Source organism: Phyllostomus hastatus, unplaced genomic scaffold, assembly GCF_019186645.2.
Source record: "Phyllostomus hastatus isolate PE091 unplaced genomic scaffold, TTU_PhHast_1.1 phas_contig_159, whole genome shotgun sequence".
Classification (NCBI taxonomy): Eukaryota; Metazoa; Chordata; class Mammalia; order Chiroptera; family Phyllostomidae; genus Phyllostomus; species Phyllostomus hastatus.
Window position 1 is genome coordinate 2,173,384 of NW_025333640.1, and position 24,037 is coordinate 2,197,420.

Genomic DNA, 24,037 nt, shown 5'->3' on the forward strand with positions numbered 1-24,037 from the left:
ACTGCCCCATCATCCACGGGTGTGATTGGGGATGATGGATCCTGGGGATGTCAGTCTGGCCAGGATGGACTGGAGCAGGAAGTCGGGGGTTGGGGAGCTGCTCAAGGAGGTGCCCCACCTGGACAAAAGCAGGGAGTCTTCTCTTGGGTCTTCTCCCACTCTCGCCCCAGCCCCCAGTGCCGCGGGCCGCCCACCCGGCTCCGCCCTCCATTCCGCGCAGCCGTTACTCCGGGCCGCTTTTTGCGCGGCTCCGGCAGGGTCGGTGGGGGGGGGAAGTTGGCGGCGGGGGGGGGGCGGGGTGACCGAGGGGGGGGCGGAGGTGACTAGCCGCGAGTCGCAGCGGCCGCCGCGGCGGGTGGAGGAAATGGGGCCGCGGCGCGCCCCCGGTCCGGCCGCCGCACAGCGCCCCCCAAGGAGTCGACGCCAGCGCGCGGGGAACCGGGGCTGAGCCCCCTCCCCCAGCGCAGCGCCGCGGCCCGGGGGCCGGGGAGCGCGCCCCCCAGCCCCCCTCCCCACCCGGGATGCCCGGCTGAGCCGGCCCGGCCAGGACAGGTGCGCGCACCCCCCCTGTACCCCCCCCCCCGCCTGCGCCCTCCCGCCCTCGCGCTCCCTCCCGCGCACTCGCGGCGGCCGCGGCTCCGAGGTAAGCGCCCCGGGGCGTCTGCGAGAGGGGGCTGGGGAGACGCTGCCCTGGGGGTGTCTGTCGGCGCTCAGCTGGGGGTCTGAATTGTTGGCTGGGGCGACAGGGTCAGGCGCTATTAGTGGGGGGCGGGGGGCGCTGAAGACCCCACCACTGGAAGGGGAATGAATTTGGAGCCGGGAGGGTGTTTGTGGAGCACCATAACGGGAGGATCTTTCAGCAACGAAACTGGGGAGGGGGCGAGATTTTAGAGGTGGGGGTCGCTGTATGGAGGGTTATAATGGGGTCCAGTAGCAACGCCTTGAAGAGGCTGGATTGGGGCCTGAGGTGCTTGAATGAGGCTCGGTAATGGGGGTGTCCAATGGCACCGCAGCTGGGGGGAGCTGGATGTTGACTGGGGGCCTGTATGTGGACGTATAATGGGGGTTCTGTCGGCACTGCAGCGGGTGGAGATTTTGTCCGGGGTGGGGGACCATAAGAGACAATAATGGGGGCTCAGGGCTGCGCCGCTGGGGAGCTGGATTTGGGCCCAGGTGGGGGGTTCAGGGCAGGCAGGGGGTCTGCTGGCCAGGGATGGGGGCTGGTGCCGGGGGGCGGGGCCACGGAGGCTAAGTCAAGGGCCACCCGGGACTGGGGTGGTGGTCCCAGCGCGGTGAGGCCGCTCCACCCCACTCCACGATCAGCCACCGCACCTTGGACGCCCCTGAGCCCTCTCCAGCCTCCTGCCTGGCCCAGATGGAGTCCAGGGCCCCAGCCACAAGGGAGGGGCCGAGGTGGTGGGAGAGAGCCAGTCCGGATACCACTCACTGCAGTGAGGACCCGGAGGGGTATGGGGGCCCCCCCAAGAGCTGACAAAGGGACAAAGAAAGCATCTCTCTCAGAGGGTGCCAGGCAGGGTGGGGAGCACCGAGTGTGGCCCTCTTCTGCAGGCACTGATTGGTCCCCAGGGCAGGTGTCACGTGTCCCTCTGTCCTGCTCTGTGCCTCTGGGTGCCCTCCAGTTGGGGGCACCTCCCAGAGAGGGGTGCCATAAAGGACCCCTGGCCCTGCCCGGGACGTGCAGACACGGGAGCTGGAAGTGTTTCCGAGAGCCCTGGGACTGGGGCCCTTCCCACACCTCAGACCCCGGCAGGCCCTCTCTGGCCGGGACCTCTGGCATCCTCTCCCTGATGCTGGTATCTTTGACCCTCAGAACTGAAGAGAACTGGATGTGGGGTTTGGAGGGTCTGGATTTGGGGAGGAAGGAGGGAACCGTTGGCTGGGGCTACAGAAGGGACCCCCTCACCATCTGCAAAATTGCATTTCTTCATATGTCTCTGGGTTCCCTCAGCTTCTCAAGGGGTCCAGAATCAAAGTTCAGTGCCCCAGGATATCCCCACACCCCCATGAGTTCCCCACCCCCATCCCTTTTCCCATATCCTAGTAGGCAGTTTCTTTCAAGGGTAAAAATTTCAGATGAATCTGGGCAGTTGCTGAAACTGTTTTGAGGAAGCACAGGATGTGGGGAGATGGATGGGGTCACGGTAGGGTCAGGACTCACGGGAGAGGAGGTCCCAAGCTCTACAGGACTGTGGCTGGGGGTCAGTTGGTGGGCCCCAATGGAGACCCCTTGGATATTGGGTAGGTTGCAGCCTGCCAGAGCCTCATTAAACTATAGTGTGGTCACCCTGTACCGGTTCATTCCCAAGAGCAGATTGGGAAACTGAGGCCCAGGGAGGTGACAGAGTGGGTAAAGGGGGAAGCCAAGCCTCTGTGCTCCTGGGGCTGCTAGATGGGGTCCGGGTAAAGGTGTCCCCCCATGAAACCCAGACGCTCTCGCAAAGGTTACCCTGGAACCCACTCCTCTGTCTACCCTGAGTTGTGCAGAAATCAGACTGGAGCTTCCAATGCCCCGACTCCTCTCAAAAAAAAAAAATCCGACTCAGAGGGAAAGTCTGGGGACTGAGCGGTGTGGCCTTAGACAGGTACCTGGCCCTCTCTCGGCCTTGGTACCGCAGGAGGCACTCTTTACGTTTAGGGGCTGAGTGGGGGGAGAGGAGGCAGAGCGAGGTCACATTGTAACGCCTGGGATTTGTAACCTCTCCCCACTCCCTCCACTTCCCACCTGCCTTCTGCCCCAGCTGAGCTCCCCCGGGACCCTCAGGCCCCCTTTGCCTTCCCTGCTTTGAGGTGAGAAGGTGTCTCTAAGCCCCCAGAGGCACTGAGTCACCCAGGAGGTGCCGCTCCCCATCTGGGCTTCAGTTTTTGTCTCCATCCACTGGGCAGAGAAAGTGCTGGCGATCTGTACTGTAGGAGGGTTTGGCATCTGCAGTGACTGCCCAGGGCTTGTGACAAGGAGTTGCTGGGGTTACCTGGGACTGGACCTGGAAGATAGAAATCAATCTGTCCTTGGAAAGGTGACCCTGACGTCAGCCAGAGGGACAGGGGAGCTGGGTCCCCAGGGGCTGAAGGACATGCCGGTTGCTGCCCATCTCCTGGGATGGAGGTTGTCCCTAGCTGAACCTGGGGTGTGGCCCTGTCCTGTGTGCCTGGCCCTTTGCCAGGTGATGATGGGGGCCCAGAGAGGACTCAGCCAGGGTCATGACAGGTGGAAGCAGGAAAGACTGCCTGGAGGAGGGGGTGCTGGCCCTGGGATTGAAGGAGGAAAAGGACGTTGCCGGGAAAAGAGAGGCAGGGACTCCAGGTGGAAGGAGAAGCAAGGGTAGCCACTGCGTGCTGAGCTGTGGGAGTCTGAGTGGCTGGACTGCTTTAAGGGTGGGAGACGATGAACAGCAAGGCCCGAGAGGTGGCGGGACTGTGAATGCCCAGCTGAGGAGAGGACTTTATCCTAAGGGGACCAGGGAGCCATGCGAGGTTTTAGAGCAGGACAGTGAATGGGCAACATTTCAGACCTTGAGCAACAGTGAGGAAGAGTAGCTACCAGGAGACAAGCTCCTGGGAACCAAGTCAGCAGTTTGGAGGGGCGGTGAGCCACCTGTCCCGGGAGACAGGTGAGAGGGGCGGCAGCCATCTTTCCACAATCCTGGAAAAAGAACTCCCATATTGGTCAGGCCCAGGTGACCCTCCAGCTTTCTTTTACATTTCCAGGTCCTATGGGTTTTCTGAGCCGGAATATTTAAGATACCATGATTATGAAATCCTAAGCCATTTAAAGAGCTGCAGATTCTCAGACTGATTCCTCTAAGACCTTGAGGTGATTGGAGTTGATTGTGGGCGGAGCCTCATTTAGCAGAAATAGAGAAACTGAGGACCACGGCAGCCCTGACACCACAGGCTCCAGCCACCTGCCCCATGTCCTGCAGAAGTATCTAGGATCTGGCTGCAGGGTCAGGGAGCTCAAGGGACAGACCTCCACCATCATGAATGGGGTGCAAGCCTGGCTTGCCAGAGCCAGGGTTCCGTATGTGGCCTAAGAGGTCTGGACCCGAGCCACAAAACTGTCTTTTATTTCCATGGCCATTCGTCACTTGTCCTTCGGGGATGTCCAGATAAAGTAGCAAGCATTGGAACACTAAGGAGGTGACTTGGGAGGCCAGGACCCTCTTCTATTCCTTTGGGCAGAAATACGGGACCCCCACCAGCCACCATCAATGACCCTTCACTGTCTTGGGACTCCAGGGTCCCAAGGGAGGCCACCCCAGGGCCTCCAGGGAGGGAGGCCATCTAGCGAGGACTACATTTCCCAGGATGCACCTTGGCCCAGGCTGAGCCAGCATTCCAAGGGCAGATCTAGGAGAGAACTTCCCAAATGCAGGAGCCCAGTAAGGTTTGTGGGTTCTCAGGGAAGCTCTCATCCAAGGCAGCTGGGAGACCAGTCACTCAGTAAATGCTCCCAGTGGCCCCCAGATACTGCATCCCATGCTGGATGACACTGGGATCCCAGAGAGGGCGGCTTTAGCTCTGTTTGGCTCTTAGTGGGGAAGGGAAACAGAGGCAGGCACTGGCCCGCGGCTACAAGGGGTCAGGGCCTGAGCACAGTGAGCAAAGGGGACTGGAGAAAGCAGGCTCTGCCCAGGGGATCCGAGAAGATGCACTTTGGAGGGACACTGTAAGTAGGACTTGGATGAATGTGTAGGAGTTCACCAGGGAGACACCAAGTGTTTTCTGATAGTTTCAGAAGATCCTTCTTCCTTCTGTGGAGTAAGAGCCCCCAAACAGTTGCAATAGCCACTCGGAATGACTGCCGGTAGAGACTGCTGCAGCAGTCAGGTCAGACTTACTACCTAGCTTCGAGCCCATCTTTTAATCCCCTCACTCACTCAAATGCCGCCCCCTCTCTGAGCCTCAGTTTCCCTGTCGGTGAAACATAGATGCTGTTATTTCTCTCTTAGGCTTCAACATTTAAACAAGAGGATGCAGGCCAAATGCCGGGCACAGTCCTATTTTCCTTACTCCAGAAAAAAGGAGTTACTTCGAAAAGCAGGAACTGTGGCCAGTGACCCCAATCCCATTGGGGTCTGTGGGTCTCTGCTCCCATTTGATAAGTCGACAAACATTTAATGAGCACCTACTATGGCCAGGGGCTTGGGACCCAGCCATGACCGAGGGTGACTGGGCCCTGACCTCGTCGTGCTCGAAGCCGGGTGGGGACACGGATGCGGACAGGAACTAGACAAAGAAAGTGAATCAAGTACAGTGAGTGCCCTGAGGACCACAACACGGGATGATACAGCCGAGATGGGCAGAGTGATGGAACAGCAAGGGTGTCTCTGAGGAGGTGGCATTTGAGCTGAGACCTGGAAAATAAGAAGGAGCCAGTCATTCAAAGATCTGGAGGAAGAGCATTCCAGCAAGAGGGCACCGGCTGTTCAAAGGCCCTGGGGCAGGACTGTGCCTGGCATGTTGGAGGAGCAAGTAGGAGGCCTGTATGGCTAGAGCAGAGTGAGGGAGGGGGGGAGGGGAAGAGAGAGAGGAGGGGAGGGTGAGGGGACTTTTGCCCTGAGAGAGCTGGGAGCCCTGAGGGCTGTGGGCGGAGAAGTGTAGGGGAGAAGAGTGGGTGGGTGCGGGAGATTTTGGACTTGCTGTTGCGTGGATGTGGGGAGGGACTGGAGCCCCTTTCTCAGGGAGCGGGTGGTGCTGTGGTTAAGAGTGTGGGGTCTGGACCAGACGACCTGGGTTTAAACTCCAGCGTGGCCATGTCCTAGCTGTGCCATGTTGGGCCCCTCACTCTCCCACCCCAGGCCTCGATTTCCCCACCTGTAAAATGGTGAGAAGAACCCCCTTGCCTGTCCCACCAGCACTTTCTGTAAAGCTTGGAACACAATAGATGCTCCGTGTTATTTCCCCTTAAAGGTCTAATCCCCAGGCTCTGTGGGGGGAAATGAGGCACAGATTGAGAGGCAAGCTCCTTGAGGTCACCCAGTAAAACCCGGGCCCCTCACTGTGTTTCTCCATCAGTTTCTCATGACCCGTCCCCCAGAACCCATGCCACTCTGCCACTGATCGGGCCATTCTTGAGCCGTGACTCACTAGGACTGTGGTCTACTCTGAGCCCAGGGCCTTCCCTTGGGACCTATTTCCCGCCTTTGTCTTCTTCAAGTTCATTGGCTAGGTCTTCCGTTCCCAGCAGCACTTGGCACAGCCCTGCCTTCCTCCCGCGCTGCATCTCTCAGCGGTGTGCCCTGCAGACCTGCCTTTCTGGCCCTGCCCCATTTGGGGACCCCTGCGTCTTCCCAGGCAGGGTCTGTGAAAGGCGCAGTGAGTGGGGGGATTCTAGGTGGCGCTCTGGGGTGAAGGAGGGCTCCTAGGAACCCCAGTGAGGGGCTGGGGTCCCCATCTGCTCTCAGATGGAGGACACCAAGGGTAGGGACGGGATCTCCTTGTCCTCCCTAAAGTGGAGCCCCGAGGGCCAAACCTCACTTCTCCCTGTCTCCCCAAACCGGGCCCCCAGGACCTGACTCGATGTCCCCAATTGGGGCTGAGAGCACACGGCCTGGCTGCCCCCAGGCCTGCCCAGGACTCTGTGGGTGGCCAGCCCCCAAGCCCCAGCCTGGATTCCCCTGTTTCCAGGCCCCCTAGTGACTTGCTGGGTATAAACGATACTTTAATTTCCTTGAAATGGGCTGGGCATCGTGGAGAAAGCAGCCCCATATTTCCCATTCCTAATTACAAATTGCTGCTTCCCATTTGCCTCCTGGTGGCCCAATTTCCAAACAGTGATTAAAATTAATTACTCAGGAGCACCCCCTCCCCATCTCCGGGAGGGGGCCAGGAGCTCCAGGGACCTGCCTCGTCCCCCATGTGAGGCCTTTTCTCCCTTACCTGGTCTCCTCTCTGGTTCCCCTAGTGGCCTCGGACCAGGACAGCCTCTTTCTGGGTGTCACTTGTTTCTCCTCAAAACGTCCATTCAGACTGTGTGGTCTCATAGCCGGATGGCACATTGTGGCCACTCCATAAATGTCAGCAGGAGGGCATATAACCATGTACCGGGGTTCACATGCTGACTGTGTCCTTCTGTGCTGTGTGACTTTGGCTAAGTGACTTAACCTCTCCGAGTCTCAGCTTTCCCATCTGTAAAACTGGTGATTGTGCTGCTCTCTGCCTCATCTGGTTGGTGTGGGCAGGAAAGGAGTTCATATGAGTGAAAGGCTTGGCCCAGCGTGGTGCACGCTGGTGCACGCGTAGTGGGGGGTTCACAGATCTCAGCTTAAGTCTCTGCTCTGCTGGGCTGCTGTGGGATGAGTGTGGCTCAGGTACTCTGAGTACCATTGTCTTCAGACACGCTCAGCATTAGCTGAGTGATTAGTTGAGTGCCAAGCTCTTGACGCATAGTCCTGATCGCGGCTCAGCCCCCAGCCGTGTTGGGGCTCAGACAGTCTAGACTAAACACACCCTTGCAACAAGCATATCCCAGGGACTGTCCCTCGGATATTCATTTAGCCAGTGTGTGCTAAGCACCTACTACATGCCAGACCCTCTGCCATTGTGGAGCTGACATTTTCAGCCCTGATTCGCAGAGGAGAAAGCAAGTCCAAAGAGGGGGAGGATGTAGCCCAAGGCTGCACAGCAGGCAGTGTGGTTTATCGAGCACCTACTATGCACACCTCATTTACCCCTCGTGATAACCACATGGTGACAGTTATCATGACAGGGAAACAGGGAGGAGGGTGGAGGACAGAGGGGGGTGCACTGGCTGCCTCCAGGCAGGGGAGAGAGGAGTTGTCTGGCATTGAGAGGACATTGGGGTGCAAGGGGGTCTCTCCACAGCTCCCCATGATCAGGGTCCCAGGGGCACCCTCTGGCTGCTCAGCCAAGTTCCTAGACAGCTCCAGAGCCCGGCTGGGCTGAGACGGGGCTGACGGAGGCAGCTGGAGGAGGCAGCTGTAAGCAGAGCCGGTAACCAGACCTGGATGGTGCCGGGGCCTGGCTGCCAGGCCAGGTTACCTGATCTCCTCGGGGACGCCGGGCCCCGGAGCTGGAATCTTAGGGCGGCTGGGCTGACAGGAGCTCCTTCTATGGAACTGAAGATGGGCATCTCACCCCCATCTCCGCCATGGCAGATGGAGACATGGCCTCTGCGCCTGGCCTGGAGTCACTGAGTTCCTGTCATGACAGAGGCCCCGAAAGTGCTAGCGGCTGGCCCAAGGTCACCCAGCAAGGTCATTTCACATAGAGTGAACATGTGGACCAGGCCCCATTCTAGCGCCTTATGTTACAGAAGGGGAAAGCCCCTTGTCTAGCAAAGGAGGAGAATCCCAGGAATCCTCCCTCTGCCAGCCGGGACTTTCTTGCTCTTCTTCAGTGGTTCCTGTTACTGTGCTTCAGTGCGGGGCTCGGCCCTTCATCCAGAGCGGGGCTGTCTAAAACAGCGGTCGCTGGCCACATGTGGCTGTGACTTACCTTTCCTATGTGGCCACTGGGAAATTTAAAACCACACATGTGAGTGGTTTTCTGGTGGGTGTTGCTGGGCTACAGTATGTCTTTTATCTGCGTAGAAACATTTCAGGGATGGACTGTAGTCAACCACTGTTTATAGATGGGGAAACTGAGGCCCAGAGAGGGGAAGAGACCATCGGAGGTCTTGTGGCTGATAAGAGGCAAAGCTGGGATTTGAACCTACACCATGCATTTCAGGGACTGGGCTGCTAACCTAGAGCTCTTTGGCTAGCACTGTTATCTGTTCAGCCCTCATTCTGAGCCTCAGTTTCCCCAGCCTACCAGAGAGATTGGGCTGGGCTGGGCAAGGCAGGAGGAGGGGTAGACAGAGTGGTCTACAGTTAACTGGGGTCTTTGGAAACTGACGGCCAGAAAGTCATCCATGAAGGGTGCAGGCAGAAGCTCCCTGGGTGTGGCTGTGTGTATGCTCGGACACACAGGCATGCGCACATACACATGCAGGCTGCCCACCCCTGCTGGGGCACGTGGGTGTCCTGTGGTTGCGGCCATGGATATGTGAGAACATACGGACGCCGTCGTGTGCAGTGGACATCGGGGGCCGTGGGCCCGCGTGGCAGAAACCCGCCTGCCTGTGGACACCCGTGCATGTTGTGGAGGCAATAAGCAAAGTCGAACCAGGCAAGAGGTCTCTCATCTGGGGTCGACTCCTGGTGCTGACACTTGTTACATGTCATCCACATGTAACAAGCCACCACAGAACCCCAGTTGTGGGCCAGACACTATGGGGACATGGCACTGCCCCAGACACCCCCAGGCTGCTTTCACAGGGCTCAAATTCTGGGGGGCACAGACAGTACCTGATGTGTTGTTACATGGGCCCTTATTTCATCAGGGGAATCAGTGCAGAAGCCGATTCTGTGAGTTACTGCTCATTCAGGCACCTGCATCGCTAGAATGCAGGCTCTGGTCCTGGGGCTCTGGGGTGGGGCACAGGACTCTGCATTCCTGTAGCTCCCCAGTGAGGCTGAGGCTGCTGGCCCGAGGGCCATACTTGCAGAAGCGAAAGGTCTAAAGGACCCTTTGAGAGTGTGATGCCAGGTTGCGGGGGACATGGGGAAGGAGAGGCTCCTGGAGTCCAGGGTGATGGGGGCGGGGGGACTCTCTGAGGAGGCAGCATTTCAGCACAGAACTGAAATAAAGAGGGAACCTTGTGGGTATCTGAAGGAAGAGGCTTTCGGGTGTGGGGGACCAGCTCGTGCCAAAGTCCTGCGGCAGCACTGTGCGTGGCCTGATGGAGGAATGGCAGGGAGGCCCATGTGGCTGGAACCGAGTGAGCAAGAAGGAGAGAGGGAGGGCAGGAGAGCAGGGAGGGCAGGTGAAGGCAGGTCACGCAGGGCCTTGTGGGACACGGAGGGACTTGGGCTTTTACCCCAAGGGAGGTGGGAGTCTGGGAGGGCCGTGGGCAGACTGGGGACATGGCCCTGACGTGGGTGCCCACATGGGCCCTCTGGTGGCTGCTGCAGGGAAAACAGGCTGTGGGGAGCAAGGGCAGGAGCCAGGGAACCAGGGTGGAGGGTTCTGGACTGGTCCACGTGGGAGGTGACGGGTACTGACCAGGGAGCAGACTGGGAAGGGGCGAGAATTCCAGATAAATCTGAAGACAGAGCGCACAGGACTTTCTGGCAATGGATGTGAGTGTGAGAGAATGAGGCTGGGGGGAGCGGGGGTGCTGGGGGGAGCTGGAGAGTGACTCCCCGGTGCAGCCTGAGCCCCCAGCAGAAGCAGGCAGGACCCAGGAAGCACTGGCTGGGTCAGGGAACATCAGCTGTAAGTCAGCAGCTCTATTTGATGTATCTGTTCAGCACCTGCCCGTGAAAACCCTGACGGGGTTTGTGTTTTATCTGTTGCTCATTTTCGGAGTTACCAGCTGATACTAAAATTTATGCTGAAACCTTGGGTTCCATAAGTAACCTGGACAGCCTGGCCACAAAAGTGGGAGGGACATTCCAGAAGGAAATGCAAACCTGTGATAAACTTAGAGTAACAAAGGCAGTGGAAGACGTGGGCAGTCGGTCCAGGGCACACCTGACAGGGGGAGGAGATGAAGTCAGGCAGCTTTGAGGGACTTCCCTCTCTGCCTCAGCTTCCTCATTCAGACAGTGGGATCGGCTGCCGCTACTCAGAGTGACGGTTAAGGGCCCAGCCACAGCGTGAGCCCGTCTAGGTGGGAGCTACCACTTTATCAATTGATGACTGTCCCACTCCCCTATGGGCATGTCCCAGGGCTGCAGGCAGGAAGCTTGCCCCTCCACGGGCACACAGACATGTGGGCGCATGAGTGCCCTGCACGTCAGGGGGTGTGCAGGCTGGCTACACACTTCCCTGCCTGGTGGCAGCTCCCGGTGGCCAGGTGCTGAGGCAGGTGGTGGGGTGGCTTCCAGGCAGGCAGGCGCCGGGCGGCTGCTAGCAGAGGCGCCTCGAGTTTCATGGAGAGAAGCAGATGGTGGTAGGGGAGCTGGGGGAGGTGCTGGGGCCTCTGGTCACCCCAGGTGGGTTGGCCCTGGAGTGGCCCAGACTCTGGGGAGCATGTGGGGTTTAGTTGTGTAATATTGTCAAAATAACTAATGTGAAAAGACACAGCATCACTTCACACTCATCAGGATAGAAACTATCAAAAAAAAAATGGACAATAAGAAGCGTTGACAAGAGTGTGGAGAAACGGGAACACCGGCATTGCCAGTGGGAATGTGAAACATGGCAGTGACTGCGGAAAACTGTGTGGCGATTCCTAAAAAAAAAAAAAAGAACCAGCCCTGACTGGCTGACTGGTGTGGCTCCGTGGGGTGGGCGTGTATCGCAAACTGAAAGGTCACCGGTTTGATTCTCTGTCCGGGCACAAGCCTGGTCACGGGCCTGGTGCCCGGCTGTGAGTGGTAGGAGAGGTGAAGTTTCACTCCTCTCTTTCCCCCTCCTTTCCCCTTTCTCTAAAAATAAATAAAAATAAAATCTTAAAAAAAACATAGAATTACATTATGATCTAGCAGTTTTACTTCTGTGTACCACAGTGTGGTCCATCCACACACTGGAATATTATTTAACCTTAACAAGGAAGGGAGTTCTGACCCCTGCTGCTACAGGGAGGAACCCTGAGGACACTATGCTCAGTGAGAGAAGCCAGACACAGAAGGGCAAACACTACGTGAGTCCCTATATGAGGTCCCTGGAGGAGTCGATCCACAGAGACAGGAAGTAGGTGGTGGGTGCCCGGGGGGCTGGGGGAGGGGGTGGGAATCAGTGTTTAATGGGAACAGAGTGTCAGTTTGGGAAAGTAAGAAAGTTCTGGAGATGGATGGTGGCAATGGCTGTACAACAGTGTGAATGTACATAATGCCACTGAACAGTACACTTAAAATAGTTAAGATGGTAAATTTCAGGTTATACATATGTCACCACAATGTAAAGAATGTTTTCTAAAAATGGCACGGAGCAGATAGAGCACCCGAGAGGTCAGGTTACCTGGGCTGGTGTTGTAGGGAGCAGGATGGGGCAGGCAGTGGGGGGGGCCGGGGCGGGGCTGAATGCCAGGCAGTGAGCCGCTGGGGTCTGGACCTTGGATCGTGGGGAGGGAGGTCCGGGTCAAGGGAGGAGCCGGGGAAGGAAACTAGTAAGGAAGGAACGCCAAGTCCGTGCACACGTGGGATCCAGGCATCCTCTGAGTCACAAATCCTGGAAGTTCAGGGTCATGGAGAGGAAGTCCTGGTGCTTCATGCAAGGCCTTCCTGTTTTGGCCCCGAAGAACAGGAGGCAGTCACTCCAGGGCCAAAGATCGTCATTGCCTCCACCTCCAGGGCCTCGGAATTTCCTACGAGGCCAGGGCAGGGCTGGGGATGTCCTTGCTGCTGCCATGGGGGACGTGAGGCATGGAGCTTGCTGGGACATCTCAGAAGGACAAGGATGTGGGTTTCTTATTCGGGACCTCTGCACTGCACCCCTTTCTGGAAGGAGCATGGAGGGCTAGGTTCCAGAGGGTGAGTTCCACAAACACTCCCACCAACAGATCATCACTTGGTGGGGGGGCTGTCTCTGCTCTACACACCTTGAAGGTTTAAATTCCCTTGAGCAGGAGTGAGAAACAGGCCCTGGAGAGGTAATGAGGCACCTGTCGCAGGGGTACCGGAGCAGGGGACAGAGAGGCTGGACTCCAGAAGGAGTCAGACTTACCGGGGTCTCTGAGATCCCTCGCCAGCGGGAATATCCTCTGATTCTAAAGCACCGCAATTCCCAGGTTGTGGTTGATAAAATACCAAGAGCCTTTGAATTTTTTTGAGCCTTCCACTTTAAGGTAGTTATGTTTTAACTCTATCTTTTGAGGTTAATTTGTTAATATCTTTTGAAATGTTGTATCTATTATCGTTATTAGTAAAATTATTTAATATTAAAAGTATTAAATATTCTTATTAATTTTTTGTTAGAAACAGTTTCCTGAGCTTTCACTAATATGTGGTAAGAAAGTTGCTCTGGTAATTAAACAAACGCTGGTATTGTTGTTGTTAGTGTCATGATTGTTATTAGCTTAAATTGTTATCCCAACAGAATTTTTCTGGGAATGGAAGGTGTCGACCGCTGCGGCTTGTCAGCGCCATCTGGCGGCGGATGCAGGCCACGCCGCTCACTGCCCCACCTCTCACCCGCAGGTGTCACCCGCGTCACCCCGACCTCGCCATGCGGACCCCGCGAGTGCCCCCTCCCCTCCCGGCCCTACTGCTTCTGCTGCTGCTACTGGGGGGTGCCCACGGACTCTTCCCCGAGGAGCCGCCGCCGCTCAGTGTGGCCCCCAGGGACTGTGAGTGGGGATCCTGGGGGAGGGGCATCCCAAGGGAGGGTCTTGCTCCCCAACTGAGCCTGCTGTCTCCCCTCCCCCAGGGGCTCACTAGGCCGGGCTCACCGCGGCCCTGAATGGCACTCCCCTCTCCCCCTCCCCCAGACCTGAACCACTATCCCGTGTTCGTGGGCAGCGGGCCGGGGCGCCTAACCACCACAGAGGGCACCGACGACCTCCACATCCAGCGGGTCCTGCGGGTCAACAGGACGCTGTTCATCGGGGACAGGTATGGGGTCCGTTTGGCAGGGTGTTCAGGCTGCAGGGACCAGGCTGAGCCTTTGGGGGAGTTTTCACGATGGGGTCCGTTGTTTGGCTGGAGTGTGAATGTGTGTACTGGGAGTGGCGCTTTTAAGGGTGCTGAACTCTGGGTGTGGTTGGAGCTGGGTGCTTACTATGGTGCGTTAGTGGATGGAGACAACTGTTTGGTCAGAATTCAGTGGGTGCCTCCAGATTCAAAACCTACATAATGAGGAGTCAGCCATGAGGAAATCTGGTGGAGAGGGAGACATCCAGGCAGAGGGCACAGCATGTGCAAAGGCCAGGATCGTGCCTGGCGTGTTAGAGGAACAGCAAGAAGCCCGTGTGGCTGGAGCAGAGCGAGTGAGGGGGAGAGAGGGGGGAGGTGAGAACGGGGCGGGGGGACAGAAGCAGGTCGTTCAGAGCCCCCTGGCTTGAGGGGAAGACTTGGGTTTTCACCTGGAGGGAGGTGGGGCCGTGGAGAGCTGTAGGTAAACGGAGGAAACCTGATTCAGGTGCTCAGTCGCCCTCTGGTGGCTTCTTTAGGAAGAACAGACTGTTAGCACAGGTCCGGTAGAGCAAGTTGGAGGGGACTGAGCTGGTCCAGGTGGGAGATGATGGGGCTGGAATAGGGGTGGTCATGGGGGCGGTGAGAAGTAGGTGAATTCCCAATAGACATTAAAGGCAGAGGAGACAGTGCTGGCTGATGTGTTGGATGTGGGAGGGAGGAGAAGAAAGGAGTTGCGGGCGACTTCCAAGTTATGGTGTGCACCCCCAGAAGGACAGAGCTGGAGAGGAAGTTCAGAGGTGGAAGACAGGGGAAGGGAGGTAGCAATCTGAGCGGACAGTCAGGCTCAGAGTGGCCACACTGAGTGTGAAATGCCTGTGAGCCCTCTGCGTGGTGATGGTAAGGGGTGGCTGGACCCGGAGTCTGGAGCTCAGAGAAGGCCCAAGCTGGTAACAGGACCACAGGCATTGTCATGAAGGTGCGCAGTCAGTATTCGAGTGGACAAGGCCATCCAGGAAGGGTGTGGGTGGGGAAGGGAAGAGGCCAGAGAGAGTCAGAGAAGTAGGAAGGAAGCCTGGTGAGTTTGGGGAATGGAGGTCCTTGTGAGAACTTAGTTCCGGCGGCGGAGGGGCAGGGGGTGAGGGTGGGGCGTACCTGTGGAGGTCAGACACTGGAGCGGGGAGGAAGACAGAGAAGTTACTGCTGTACTTAGTGCTCGTTGGTCAGTGACCTTGGCCAGGGCAGGTTTCCCTGACGTGGGGGGAAGGGGTGAGCCCGGGGCAAATGAGGTACTGCGTGGGGCATCTGGTGTTAGACGTCGGACAGTTCACCATGCTGGGCGTGGCCCCAGGCCACTGGGTGTGTAACCCTGCGGGGGCTCATTGCGCATGTCCATGTGCTAGAGCTTGTGAGTCTTTCAGGGCATGAGGAGATGCGGTAGGCCACACGCGTGAGTGTGAGGGCATGTTCGGTGTTGGGGTTGCTCGTGGCAGAGACGTCATGCCTGCATGTCACATGTTGGACACCACGTCTGCCACCAGGGGAGTGGGACATGGTGAGGGGGGCCCTTCAGTCTCACTAACTGCACCCCTCCCTCAGGGACAATTTGTACCGAGTAGAGCTAGAGCCCCCTACCTCCACGGAGCTTCGGTACCAGAAGGTGAGCAGGGGGCCCAGGAGGGTGGGAGGTGGGGGGAGGGGCAGCGCTCAGGGCTTGCACCAGAGGGGCCTGACATTGCACTGGGGATTAGGGCCTACCTGGCGGGGGTTCCTAGGGCTGCTGGGTACCCATCATCAGCTCCCTGTGCCCCCAGAAGCTGACCTGGCGCTCCAACCCCAGTGACATCAACGTGTGTCGGATGAAGGGCAAGCAGGAGGTGAGTGGCCCTGGTCGCGCCCCCAATCAGCTATGACCACGCCCCAAGCCACTCCTCAATGCAGCCTGCTCACCCAAGGCAAAATCTACCTCCCCCTTCATCCCAGACCTGGACACTGGTGGTGTTATTGCTATGCCCAGAGCCTAGCCAGGACCCCTAATGGTCCTCAGTCACGACCATGTCCCTAGACCAAGTCTTGCCATAACTCCACCCCTTCAATGGCCACTGATAGGGAATACCCTGGTCCTGGCCCCTCCCTTAGTCATGGCCAAGCCCCCATCCGGCTCTCTTTTAGCTGTGCTCATGCCATCCACGTGAGACTTAGACACAGCCACATCCCCGCCCATACCTGTAAATCCTTACCTCAGTCCTGGTTCCCTCTCTGTTCTAGCCACTCCCTATTATGGCCCACAGCCATGACCACGCCCCCACGTGTGACCACGCCCACCTCTCCATTTCTCTTCCCTCCCCACTCCAGGGCGAATGTCGAAACTTTGTAAAGGTGCTGCTACTTCGGGACGAATCGACCCTCTTCGTGTGCGGTTCCAATGCCTTCAACCCTGTGTGTGCCAACTACAGCGTGAGTCTCCGCCCTTCCAAGGCTTGGTCGCCCCAGGTCCAACCTCCATACCTCTGCTCACCTGCCCTCCACTGGCCGTGCCCTTTCCCGATCCCACATACCCTCTTATAGGAAGCCTTGCTGGATATGCCCTGCCAGCTCAAGAGGCTTCCAAAGGAGGCCTGTATGGGGTCAGGGAAGCCCTAGTTACTTTGCCTATGACCCAGTTATAGGATTAACCAGAATTGGCTGTTAGACCCATTTACCCATCAACAAACTGAGCCCCAGAGAGGTTGGGTGACTGGTTCAGTCACATGGCATCCAAGGTAGAGGCAGAATTCCCCTTGGAGTGGAGGTATGGGGGCGGGGGGGCTGCCAGGCTTGGCCAGGAGCTGTCACTCAGGCCCTGTCCCCCTGCAGATAGACACACTACAGCCTCTTGGGGACAACATCAGTGGCATGGCCCGCTGCCCATATGACCCCAAACACGCCAACGTCGCCCTCTTCTCTGGTGAGTGCACCCCCACGGCCTAACTCTGCCCATCTGGCGGGACCCCAGCCCCAAGTGAGGCACTGCATCTTCCACTTTTGGAGTTGGAGTCATTCAGAAGCAGCTGGGAGACTGTCTGTTCAGCTGTGGAGCAGGCAGAGTCTCAGTCTGGGGTCAGGGGCTCAGCTGGGGCTCAGCCTGGAGACAGGGCTCACTGTGTCTCAGGGAGGTGGTAGACTGAGAGCCTTGGAAGGCGAAGTATTGACCGGCACCGCCTCTGGCCTCTGCGGTCCAGTCGGTCTCTCACCTGCTTCCCCCATCACCCCATGCAGAAGGAATGCTCTTCACAGCCACCGTTACCGACTTCCTAGCCATCGATGCTGTCATCTACCGCAGCCTCGGGGACCGGCCCACTCTGCGCACAGTGAAACACGACTCCAAGTGGTTTAAAGGTGAGATGGATATTCATTGGATCCCCCACCACCACCCCACCATAATAAGAGTCCCAGAGGAGTCAGGGAGGGGACTCCCGTCTCATCTTTGGAACCTACTGGCCTCTTTAAAGACAAAGCCAGAGGAAAGACTGAAGTTGGATCTAAAGTAGGACTTGCTAGGAATGAGTGGCTTGGAAGCCCAAAATGGAACTACAAGACGAGTATGCAGTAGGAGTTCAGCTCTTTAACACGTGAGGGAGGAAGGTGACGAAAGTAGTAGATGTTGCTGTTTGTGGAGGGTAGACACAGTGATTTTAAGATTCTGACACTCACCCCTCCCCTCAAAACCCCAAAAGTTTGAGTCTGTTTTCTTTTGCCTGGGTAACAACTGATATCCCCCCTTCACTATAAAAGCAGCCACTTGGGCTGATGTGTTCTCAGCTCCAGAAGCGCCCTTTCTCACATCGGGGGCTGCATTCTGACCCCTCCTCTCCTATAGAGCCCTACTTTGTGCATGCGGTGGAGTGGGGCGGCCACATCTACTTCTTCTTCCGGGAGATCGCAATGGAGTTCAACTACCTGGAGAAGGTAAAACCCTACTCTCCCCTCCCAGAGGGTCCCAGGCAGTGGGGCGTGGAGCTGAGAGGCATCCATTCATGCACACATCTATCCACTGGCTATCTTCTTCATTACTTCCATCTCCTTCAAAGCGTTCACTTACCCATGCATCCGTCCACTAATCACCCATCCACTCATCCTGCCTCCCTCTACCTACTGGTCCATTCCAGCAGCCAGGCAGTTCAGTGCACAGACTGCCTTAAGCCAGTCACTTTCCTTTCTCTGTGCCTCAGTTTCCCAGTCTATACAATGGGGATATCACTAGGCCCTCCTTTGTAGAGCTTTGGGAGGAAAGTAAGAGATGACGAGAATCCAGTGCCAGGTTCACAGTGAACGACCTTAAGTGTGATTACGATCACGGCTCTCGCATGGCCGTGTCCCTCACCGTCACCCCAACATTTCCACTGGGGAGTCGGTTGGTGCCCAGGAAGGTACAGTGGCTGGCCGGGACCCCATGGTGAGCCGGGGTCAGGCTCCTCCGTCCCAGCCTGCGTGGTGGGCGGCGTGGCCTTTGGGGCACAGGGCTTAGGCCCATCTGCCCACTGTCGTGCCAGGTGGTGGTGTCGCGCGTGGCCCGGGTGTGCAAGAACGACGTGGGGGGCTCCCCGCGCGTGCTGGAGAAACAGTGGACGTCCTTCCTGAAGGCGCGGCTCAACTGCTCCGTGCCCGGGGACTCCCACTTCTACTTCAACGTGCTGCAGGCCGTCACGGGCGTGGTCAGCCTGGGGGGCCGGCCCCTGGTCCTCGCCATCTTCTCCACCCCCAGCAACAGGTCGGTGGGTGTCCCTGGGGCAGACGCAGGGCACCGGGCGGGCGTGAGTGGAGAGGCCCCGCACTCACTCGTTGCCTGTTCCCCGGGGTCCCGGACCATGCCAGAACAAGCCCACACGGACCCTCCAAGGCCCGCGGGTCACAGCTGGGCAGAGGGGGCACATCAGCATCCACTGCCTTGAAAGGAGGGGGTCGGGGAGAGCTACCTGGAGGAGGGGTGTTGGAACTGGCTGTCGGCGGGAGTGAGAGGGAGGAAAAGTGGAGAGTGTGCCAAGTTGTAGGAACAGCGTGTGCCAGGCTGCAATGAACTTGGTGTGTTTAAACAACAGGGAGAAGCCCGTGTGGCCAGCACGGAGGGAGCAAAGGGGAAGGTGGGCACTGCGAGGGCAGGGAGCTGCCGGTGCGGGGCCGGCCTGGGTTTTACCTTGGGAGCACGAGGGAGCGTGGGAGAGTGCGGAGCTGAAGAAGGGAGGGGCTGTGAGGGGCAAGAGTGGTGTCTGGGAGACTGAGCGTTCAGGCCAGAGGCAGGGAAGGCCAGGATGCGGTGGTTGTGGGGGATACACGACCCTGTTTGAGCACTGTTCAGGAGGCAGAGCGACTGGGTGGGCCTCTCTGGCCCAGGGGACCGAACATCTGACAGCTCCCGAGGACAAGGACCCTCCACACAGGCGCCCGAGGCTCACTGCTCCCTTTCGTCCGACCTCCCCAGCATCCCGGGCTCTGCCGTCTGCGCCTTTGACATGACACAGGTGGCTGCTGTGTTTGAGGGCCGCTTCCGCGAGCAAAAGTCCCCTGAGTCCATCTGGACGCCTGTGCCAGAGGACCAGGTGCCGCGGCCCCGGTGAGAGTCCCCTCCGTCCTGAGACAGGTGCCTGTGTGGGCTGCTGTCCCCACGAGTGTGGGCCAGCGACTCCCAGGCAGTTGCTTAGCTGTTGCCAAGTTCAGCCGTCCCCATTATGCAGATGAGGGAAACTGAAGCCCTGGGGGTAGGCAGTGGGTCCCCTGGAGAATCAGAACCCCTGTATGGGGACCCCCAAACTGCCCTGACCACCCTGTCCTCCCCGCAGGCCCGGGTGCTGCGCAGCTCCCGGCATGCAGTACAACGCCTCCAGCGCCTTCCCCGACGAGATCCTCAACTTCGTCAAGACCCACCCCCTAATGGATGAGGCGGTGCCCTCCCTGGGCCACGCACCCTGGATCGTGCGGACCCTGACACGGTCAGTCCCCAGGCGTGGCTGGGGTCCTGTGGGGGCAGAGGGCGAAGATGGAGGCCCAGGGAGGAGCCAGGGCTGACTGAGGACACGGGGGAGGGAGGGAGAGCAGTGGTGGTGGAGACGGTGAGCATGCGGCTCTAGGACGGACCGAAGACACACAGAGAGAGACACGGAGGGACAGAAACAGAGCTGGAGCAGGAGGCAGAGAGAGGGCAACAGACAGAGACACAGAGGGCGGGAGACAGGGAGGGACAGAGGTACTGAGAGGTCCAGGGTGAGAGAGGCAGGCCCAAGTGGGAGCCCAGCTTGGGGTCTGTTTGGAGGAGGGTGATGGGGACCCGTGTAAGCACACCTGTGCCTGCATTGTCCGTTGCGGGTGGTGTCTCTGTCTGCCTGGTGGGGGTGGGGCCAGACTGACCCCTGCTGCCCTGGCCACAGGCACCAGCTGACTCGAGTGGCCGTGGACGTGGGCGCCGGCCCCTGGGGCAACCAGACCATCGTCTTCCTGGGCTCCGAGGCCGGCACCATCCTCAAGTTCCTCATCTGGCCCAATGCCAGTGCCTTGGGCACCTCTGGACCCAGTGTCTTCCTTGAAGAGTTCGAGACCTACCGGCCAGACAGGTGGGGTCTGGCAGAGGCCAGGAGTTGGGCAAGTGGGCAGGGAGGTGGGACACAACCCTTGAGTCTTACTAATCCGCTCACCTCCAGGTGCGGACGGTCAGGCGGCAGCGAGACGGGGCAGCGGCTGCTGAGCCTGGAGTTGGATGCGGCCTCGGGAGGCCTGCTGGCGGCCTTCCCACGCTGTGTGGTCCGAGTGCCTGTGGCCCGCTGCCAGCAGTACTCAGGGTGCATGAAGTGAGTGCCCCCCGGCCCACGGTGGGGGTGCACGGGGGACCGAGGGGGGAGGAGCACGGCAAGAGGGGAAGAGCTGAGCTCGAGTTAAGGGCCCAGCAGCATCCTGACTCGGCAGATGAGCGAGGCAGGAGGCAGAGCATCTGCAAAGGCCCTGGGACAGGACCGTGTCTGGGGCTTTAGGGGAATCGTGAGACGCCGCTCCGTGTGGCTGGAGAGGAGTCTGTGGAAAAGGAGGTGAAGGCGGGGGGTGGGGCAGGTCGTGCATGGCCGTGTGTGCCATGGGGAGGGCTTTGGCTCTCACGCTGAGGGAGGTGGGAGCCCCGGAGGGCGGCGGGCAGAGGAAAGGTGGAACCTGTGAGACATTTTTAGGAGCAGCAGGAGCAGAAGCTGGGGACCAGGGAGGTGGCTCTAATAGGGGCGGAAAGATCAGATGCAGAGTTCTGGTGCCCCCTGAGCTCCGTGTGAGCCCTCCACGCTGAGAAACCCGCCCACAGCTGCCACCCTGACAGCAGTGATGCCAGAGCACAGGCCCCTGCTGGGCACCCAGCCCGCTCTGCTGCTCTGGCAAAAGTGAACTTCCCTGGGCCTCAGTTTTCTTATCTGTAAAACGGAGAACAAACAGCGCCCACCGCGGGAATTGGTGGCCAGGATGCCTGAGGCTCCCGCGCCCATAAACAGGAGGGGGCGCCCTGTGAGAGGCTGTGGCTGGCGGGGCCCCCCCACTTCCCCGCCCCTTGTTTGCTCCAGGAACTGCATCGGCAGCCAGGACCCCTACTGCGGCTGGGCCCCCGACGGCTCCTGCGTCTTCCTCAGCCCTGGCACCAGGTATGGGGAGGAGAGAATGAGGGGGGCTCCCTGCCCCTCGCTCGGGCTCTGGGGGAGGGCTGTCTGCTCACTGCGCCTGTCCTGCCTCCCTTAGGGCCACCTTCGAGCAGGACGTGTCCGGGGCCAGCACCTCAGGCTTAGGGGACTGCACAGGTGAGTGGGGGGAAGGGAGGAGAACGGGGGCCTCCCCGGGGATCTCACACCCTTGGCCGTCCATGTCCAGATGGGGTTGGGGCTAGCTTTGCAAGGGCCGGTGGGAGGGTCCCACTTCCAAATAGGGAGGTAGGTGAGAGACAGAGAGAGGCCAAGAGACAGATAAATGGACAAACTGAAGGGACAGACAGATGTATGGACAGGCATTGAAAGGGACAGACAGATCATGAGACACAACAGATGCTGGAGACGCCAAGAAACAAATGGACAGGCAGGCTTTAAAGTGACAGAGACACCACAGGACAGTCAGCTGAGTAGACTTGGAGAGGACAGACAGATCCAGAGAAGCAGAGACTCTGAGAGACAGGCAGGCCTTGGAAGGGACAGAGACCTCACAAGGCAGATAGACTTTGAGAGGACGGACAGGTGGGCAGACAAGCCCAAGGTGGCCAGAGGTGCGGACGGAACGGTCCCCTGGCCGGCCCCTCTCACACGGCCCTCTCGGCCAGGACTGCTGCGGGCCAGCCTCTCGGAGGAGCGTGCCGGGCTGGTATCAGTGAACCTCCTGGTGACATCGTCAGTGGCGGCTTTTGTGGTGGGTGCTGTGGTGTCGGGCTTCAGCGTGGGCTGGTACGTGGGTCTCCGAGAGCGGCGCGAGCTGGCCCGCCGCAAGGACAAGGAAGCCATCCTGGCCCACGGGGGCAGCGAAGCTGTGCTGAGCGTGAGCCGGCTGGGCGAGCGCCGGGCAGGTGGTCCTGGGGGCCGGGGTGGGGGTGGTGGTGGAGCTGGGGGACCCCCGGAGGCCCTGCTGGCCCCCTTAATGCAGAACGGGTGGGTCAAGACCACACTCCTGCAGGGCCCCCATGACCTGGACTCGGGGCTGCTGCCCACGCCCGAGCAGACGCCACTGCCCCAGAAGCGCCTGCCCACCCCACACCCCCACACCCTGGGCCCCCGTGCCTGGGAGCACAGCCACCCCCTGCTTCCAGCCTCTGCCTCCTCCTCCCTGCTGCTGCTGGCCCCCGCCCGGGCCCCCGAGCAGCCCCCCGTGCCCAGCCGGGCCTCCCACGGTGACTTCCCGCTAACGCCCCATGCCAGCCCAGACCGCCGGCGTGTGGTGTCAGCACCCACAGGCCCCTTGGACCCCAACACAGCAGCCTCCGACAGTCTCCCTCGGCCCTGGAGCCCCCCGCCCACAGGCAGCCTGCGGAGGCCAGGCCCCCAGGCCCCAGCAGCTGCCGCCCTGCGTCGCACGCACACGTTCAACAGCGGCGAGGGCCGCCCGGGTGACCGTCACCGCGGCCGACACGCCCGGCCTAGCACAGACTTGGCCCACCTCCTCTCCTACGGTGGGACAGACAGGACTGCGCCCCCTGTGCCCTAGGCCAGGGCCCCCCGACGCCTCGGCTGTGCCAGCCACGGGAACAGGAGCAAGAGATCAGGCCCAGCTCCGAGTGGGTGCTCAAGACCCCACCCCAGCGCACAGGGGGCGCGGGGGGCCTCCGCTACATGGAAGCACAAGGCTCGGCCCCCCCTGACCTGGGGCCGCGGGACACTAGGCGGTTTGGGGGGCGGGGCGGGAGGATGCGCTGCGGATTTGCGGTTGATCTTCTGTGCGTGGGTTTGGGTTTGTTTCCAATTTACGTTTTATTTTTGCAGTTTTCTACCCAGTTGCACAACTCCGTTCTCGGGGTGGCGGCCAGGGGCTTGGAGGTGGTGGGATGAGGAGGGGGCCACAGCTGCAGACCCAAGTGCCCCCCCCCCCGGGTCCCTCCTCGACCCAGGCTCCTGGCGTGTGTGAGTGTGTGTGTGTGTGCATGCCGTGTTCGTGTGCGAGGGGCCGGGAAGGGGAGGGAGGTGTGCGTGCGGATGCCTGCGAGGGCTGCTGCCGGCGTGTGCGTGGGGACGGGCACTCACGTGGGGTGTGTGTCTGTGTGTGAGTGCAGCGGCCTCAGCGGCCTGGGCATTGGCTGAGCCAACGCAGGGGCTTCCAGAAGGCTGGGGGTCCTCCAAGGTGCCGGGTAGGAATTTGAGGGGAGACAGTGAAAGGGTTTCAGGCAAGGGGGTCCAGGGGGGCCTGCCCACAGGTCATACTGGCAGCAGCTGTGCAACGGTCTGGGGAACAGCAAAGGCAGGTGGGCCCCCCTGTAAATATGGCCCCAGGGTGGTCAGAGGGTCCCACGCCACCTGTCCCCTGTGACCTCCCCTTTGACCTCCAGCTGACCCTGCATGCCAGCTGAGTGGCCAGCTGAGACCTGGACCCTCTCTGGAATTTGCCTCCCCAACCACCTCCCCATCAATAAAACTGTTTACAACCACCGGCCCCCAAGGCTCTGGGTCTGCTCTGTCTCCCAGGGGTGGGACCGGGGCAGCGGCATGGCCCTTACACAGCTGGGGGGCACCTGCAAGATTCACTGCTGGGTCACAGCAGCCGACAGAACTCAGGGGCACCGGGTGTGGGAATGCAGAGTTGCAGGGAGTCCCTGTCTTCATCTGACTGAAGAGCCACTTTCTGACGGGTCCTTCAGCAATTAGTTACTGTGCACCCACTCACAGTGTGTGCGCCAGACACTGTGAGAGCAGAGACCCCGTCCTCATGGAGCTCCCCGCCCAGTGGGGAGCCCGACACATACAAGCAGG

General features: G+C 59.5%; 1 protein-coding gene across 4 annotated transcripts; it reads left to right on the forward strand.

The window, feature by feature from the left end:
* Window positions 1-318: 318 nt before the first annotated feature.
* Window positions 319-23,720, forward strand: SEMA6B (semaphorin 6B). Of its 4 annotated transcripts, none has more exons than XM_045831423.1 (17): window positions 319-552; window positions 13,170-13,318; window positions 13,460-13,583; window positions 15,201-15,261; window positions 15,416-15,478; window positions 15,957-16,058; window positions 16,458-16,548; window positions 16,860-16,979; window positions 17,461-17,549; window positions 18,134-18,351; window positions 19,060-19,191; window positions 19,418-19,567; window positions 20,003-20,185; window positions 20,273-20,419; window positions 21,167-21,244; window positions 21,339-21,397; window positions 21,907-23,720. In XM_045831423.1, the coding sequence occupies exons 2-17, from the start codon at window positions 13,198-13,200 to the stop codon at window positions 22,779-22,781; spliced, it is 2,613 nt and encodes an 870-aa protein (XP_045687379.1). In that variant the 5' UTR covers window positions 319-552; window positions 13,170-13,197; the 3' UTR covers window positions 22,782-23,720. The 4 variants fall into 4 exon arrangements, with proteins under 4 accessions (XP_045687379.1, XP_045687381.1, XP_045687382.1 ...); XM_045831425.1 differs by lacking the exon at window positions 319-552 and adding an exon at window positions 627-643; XM_045831422.1 differs by lacking the exon at window positions 319-552 and adding an exon at window positions 12,284-12,503.
* The last annotated feature ends 317 nt before the right edge of the window (window positions 23,721-24,037 follow it).

Bases quoted from the DNA above. Each gene is read 5' to 3' on its own strand.
- SEMA6B (XM_045831422.1), top strand. From the start codon at position 12,430: ATGTGGGTTTCTTATTCGGGACCTCTGCACTGCACCCCTTTCTGGAAG. The intron at 15,479-15,956 runs GTGAGTGGCCCT...TCCCCACTCCAG, and splicing joins GGATGAAGGGCAAGCAGGAG to GGCGAATGTCGAAACTTTGT. The intron at 19,192-19,417 runs GTGAGAGTCCCC...TCCTCCCCGCAG, and splicing joins GACCAGGTGCCGCGGCCCCG to GCCCGGGTGCTGCGCAGCTC.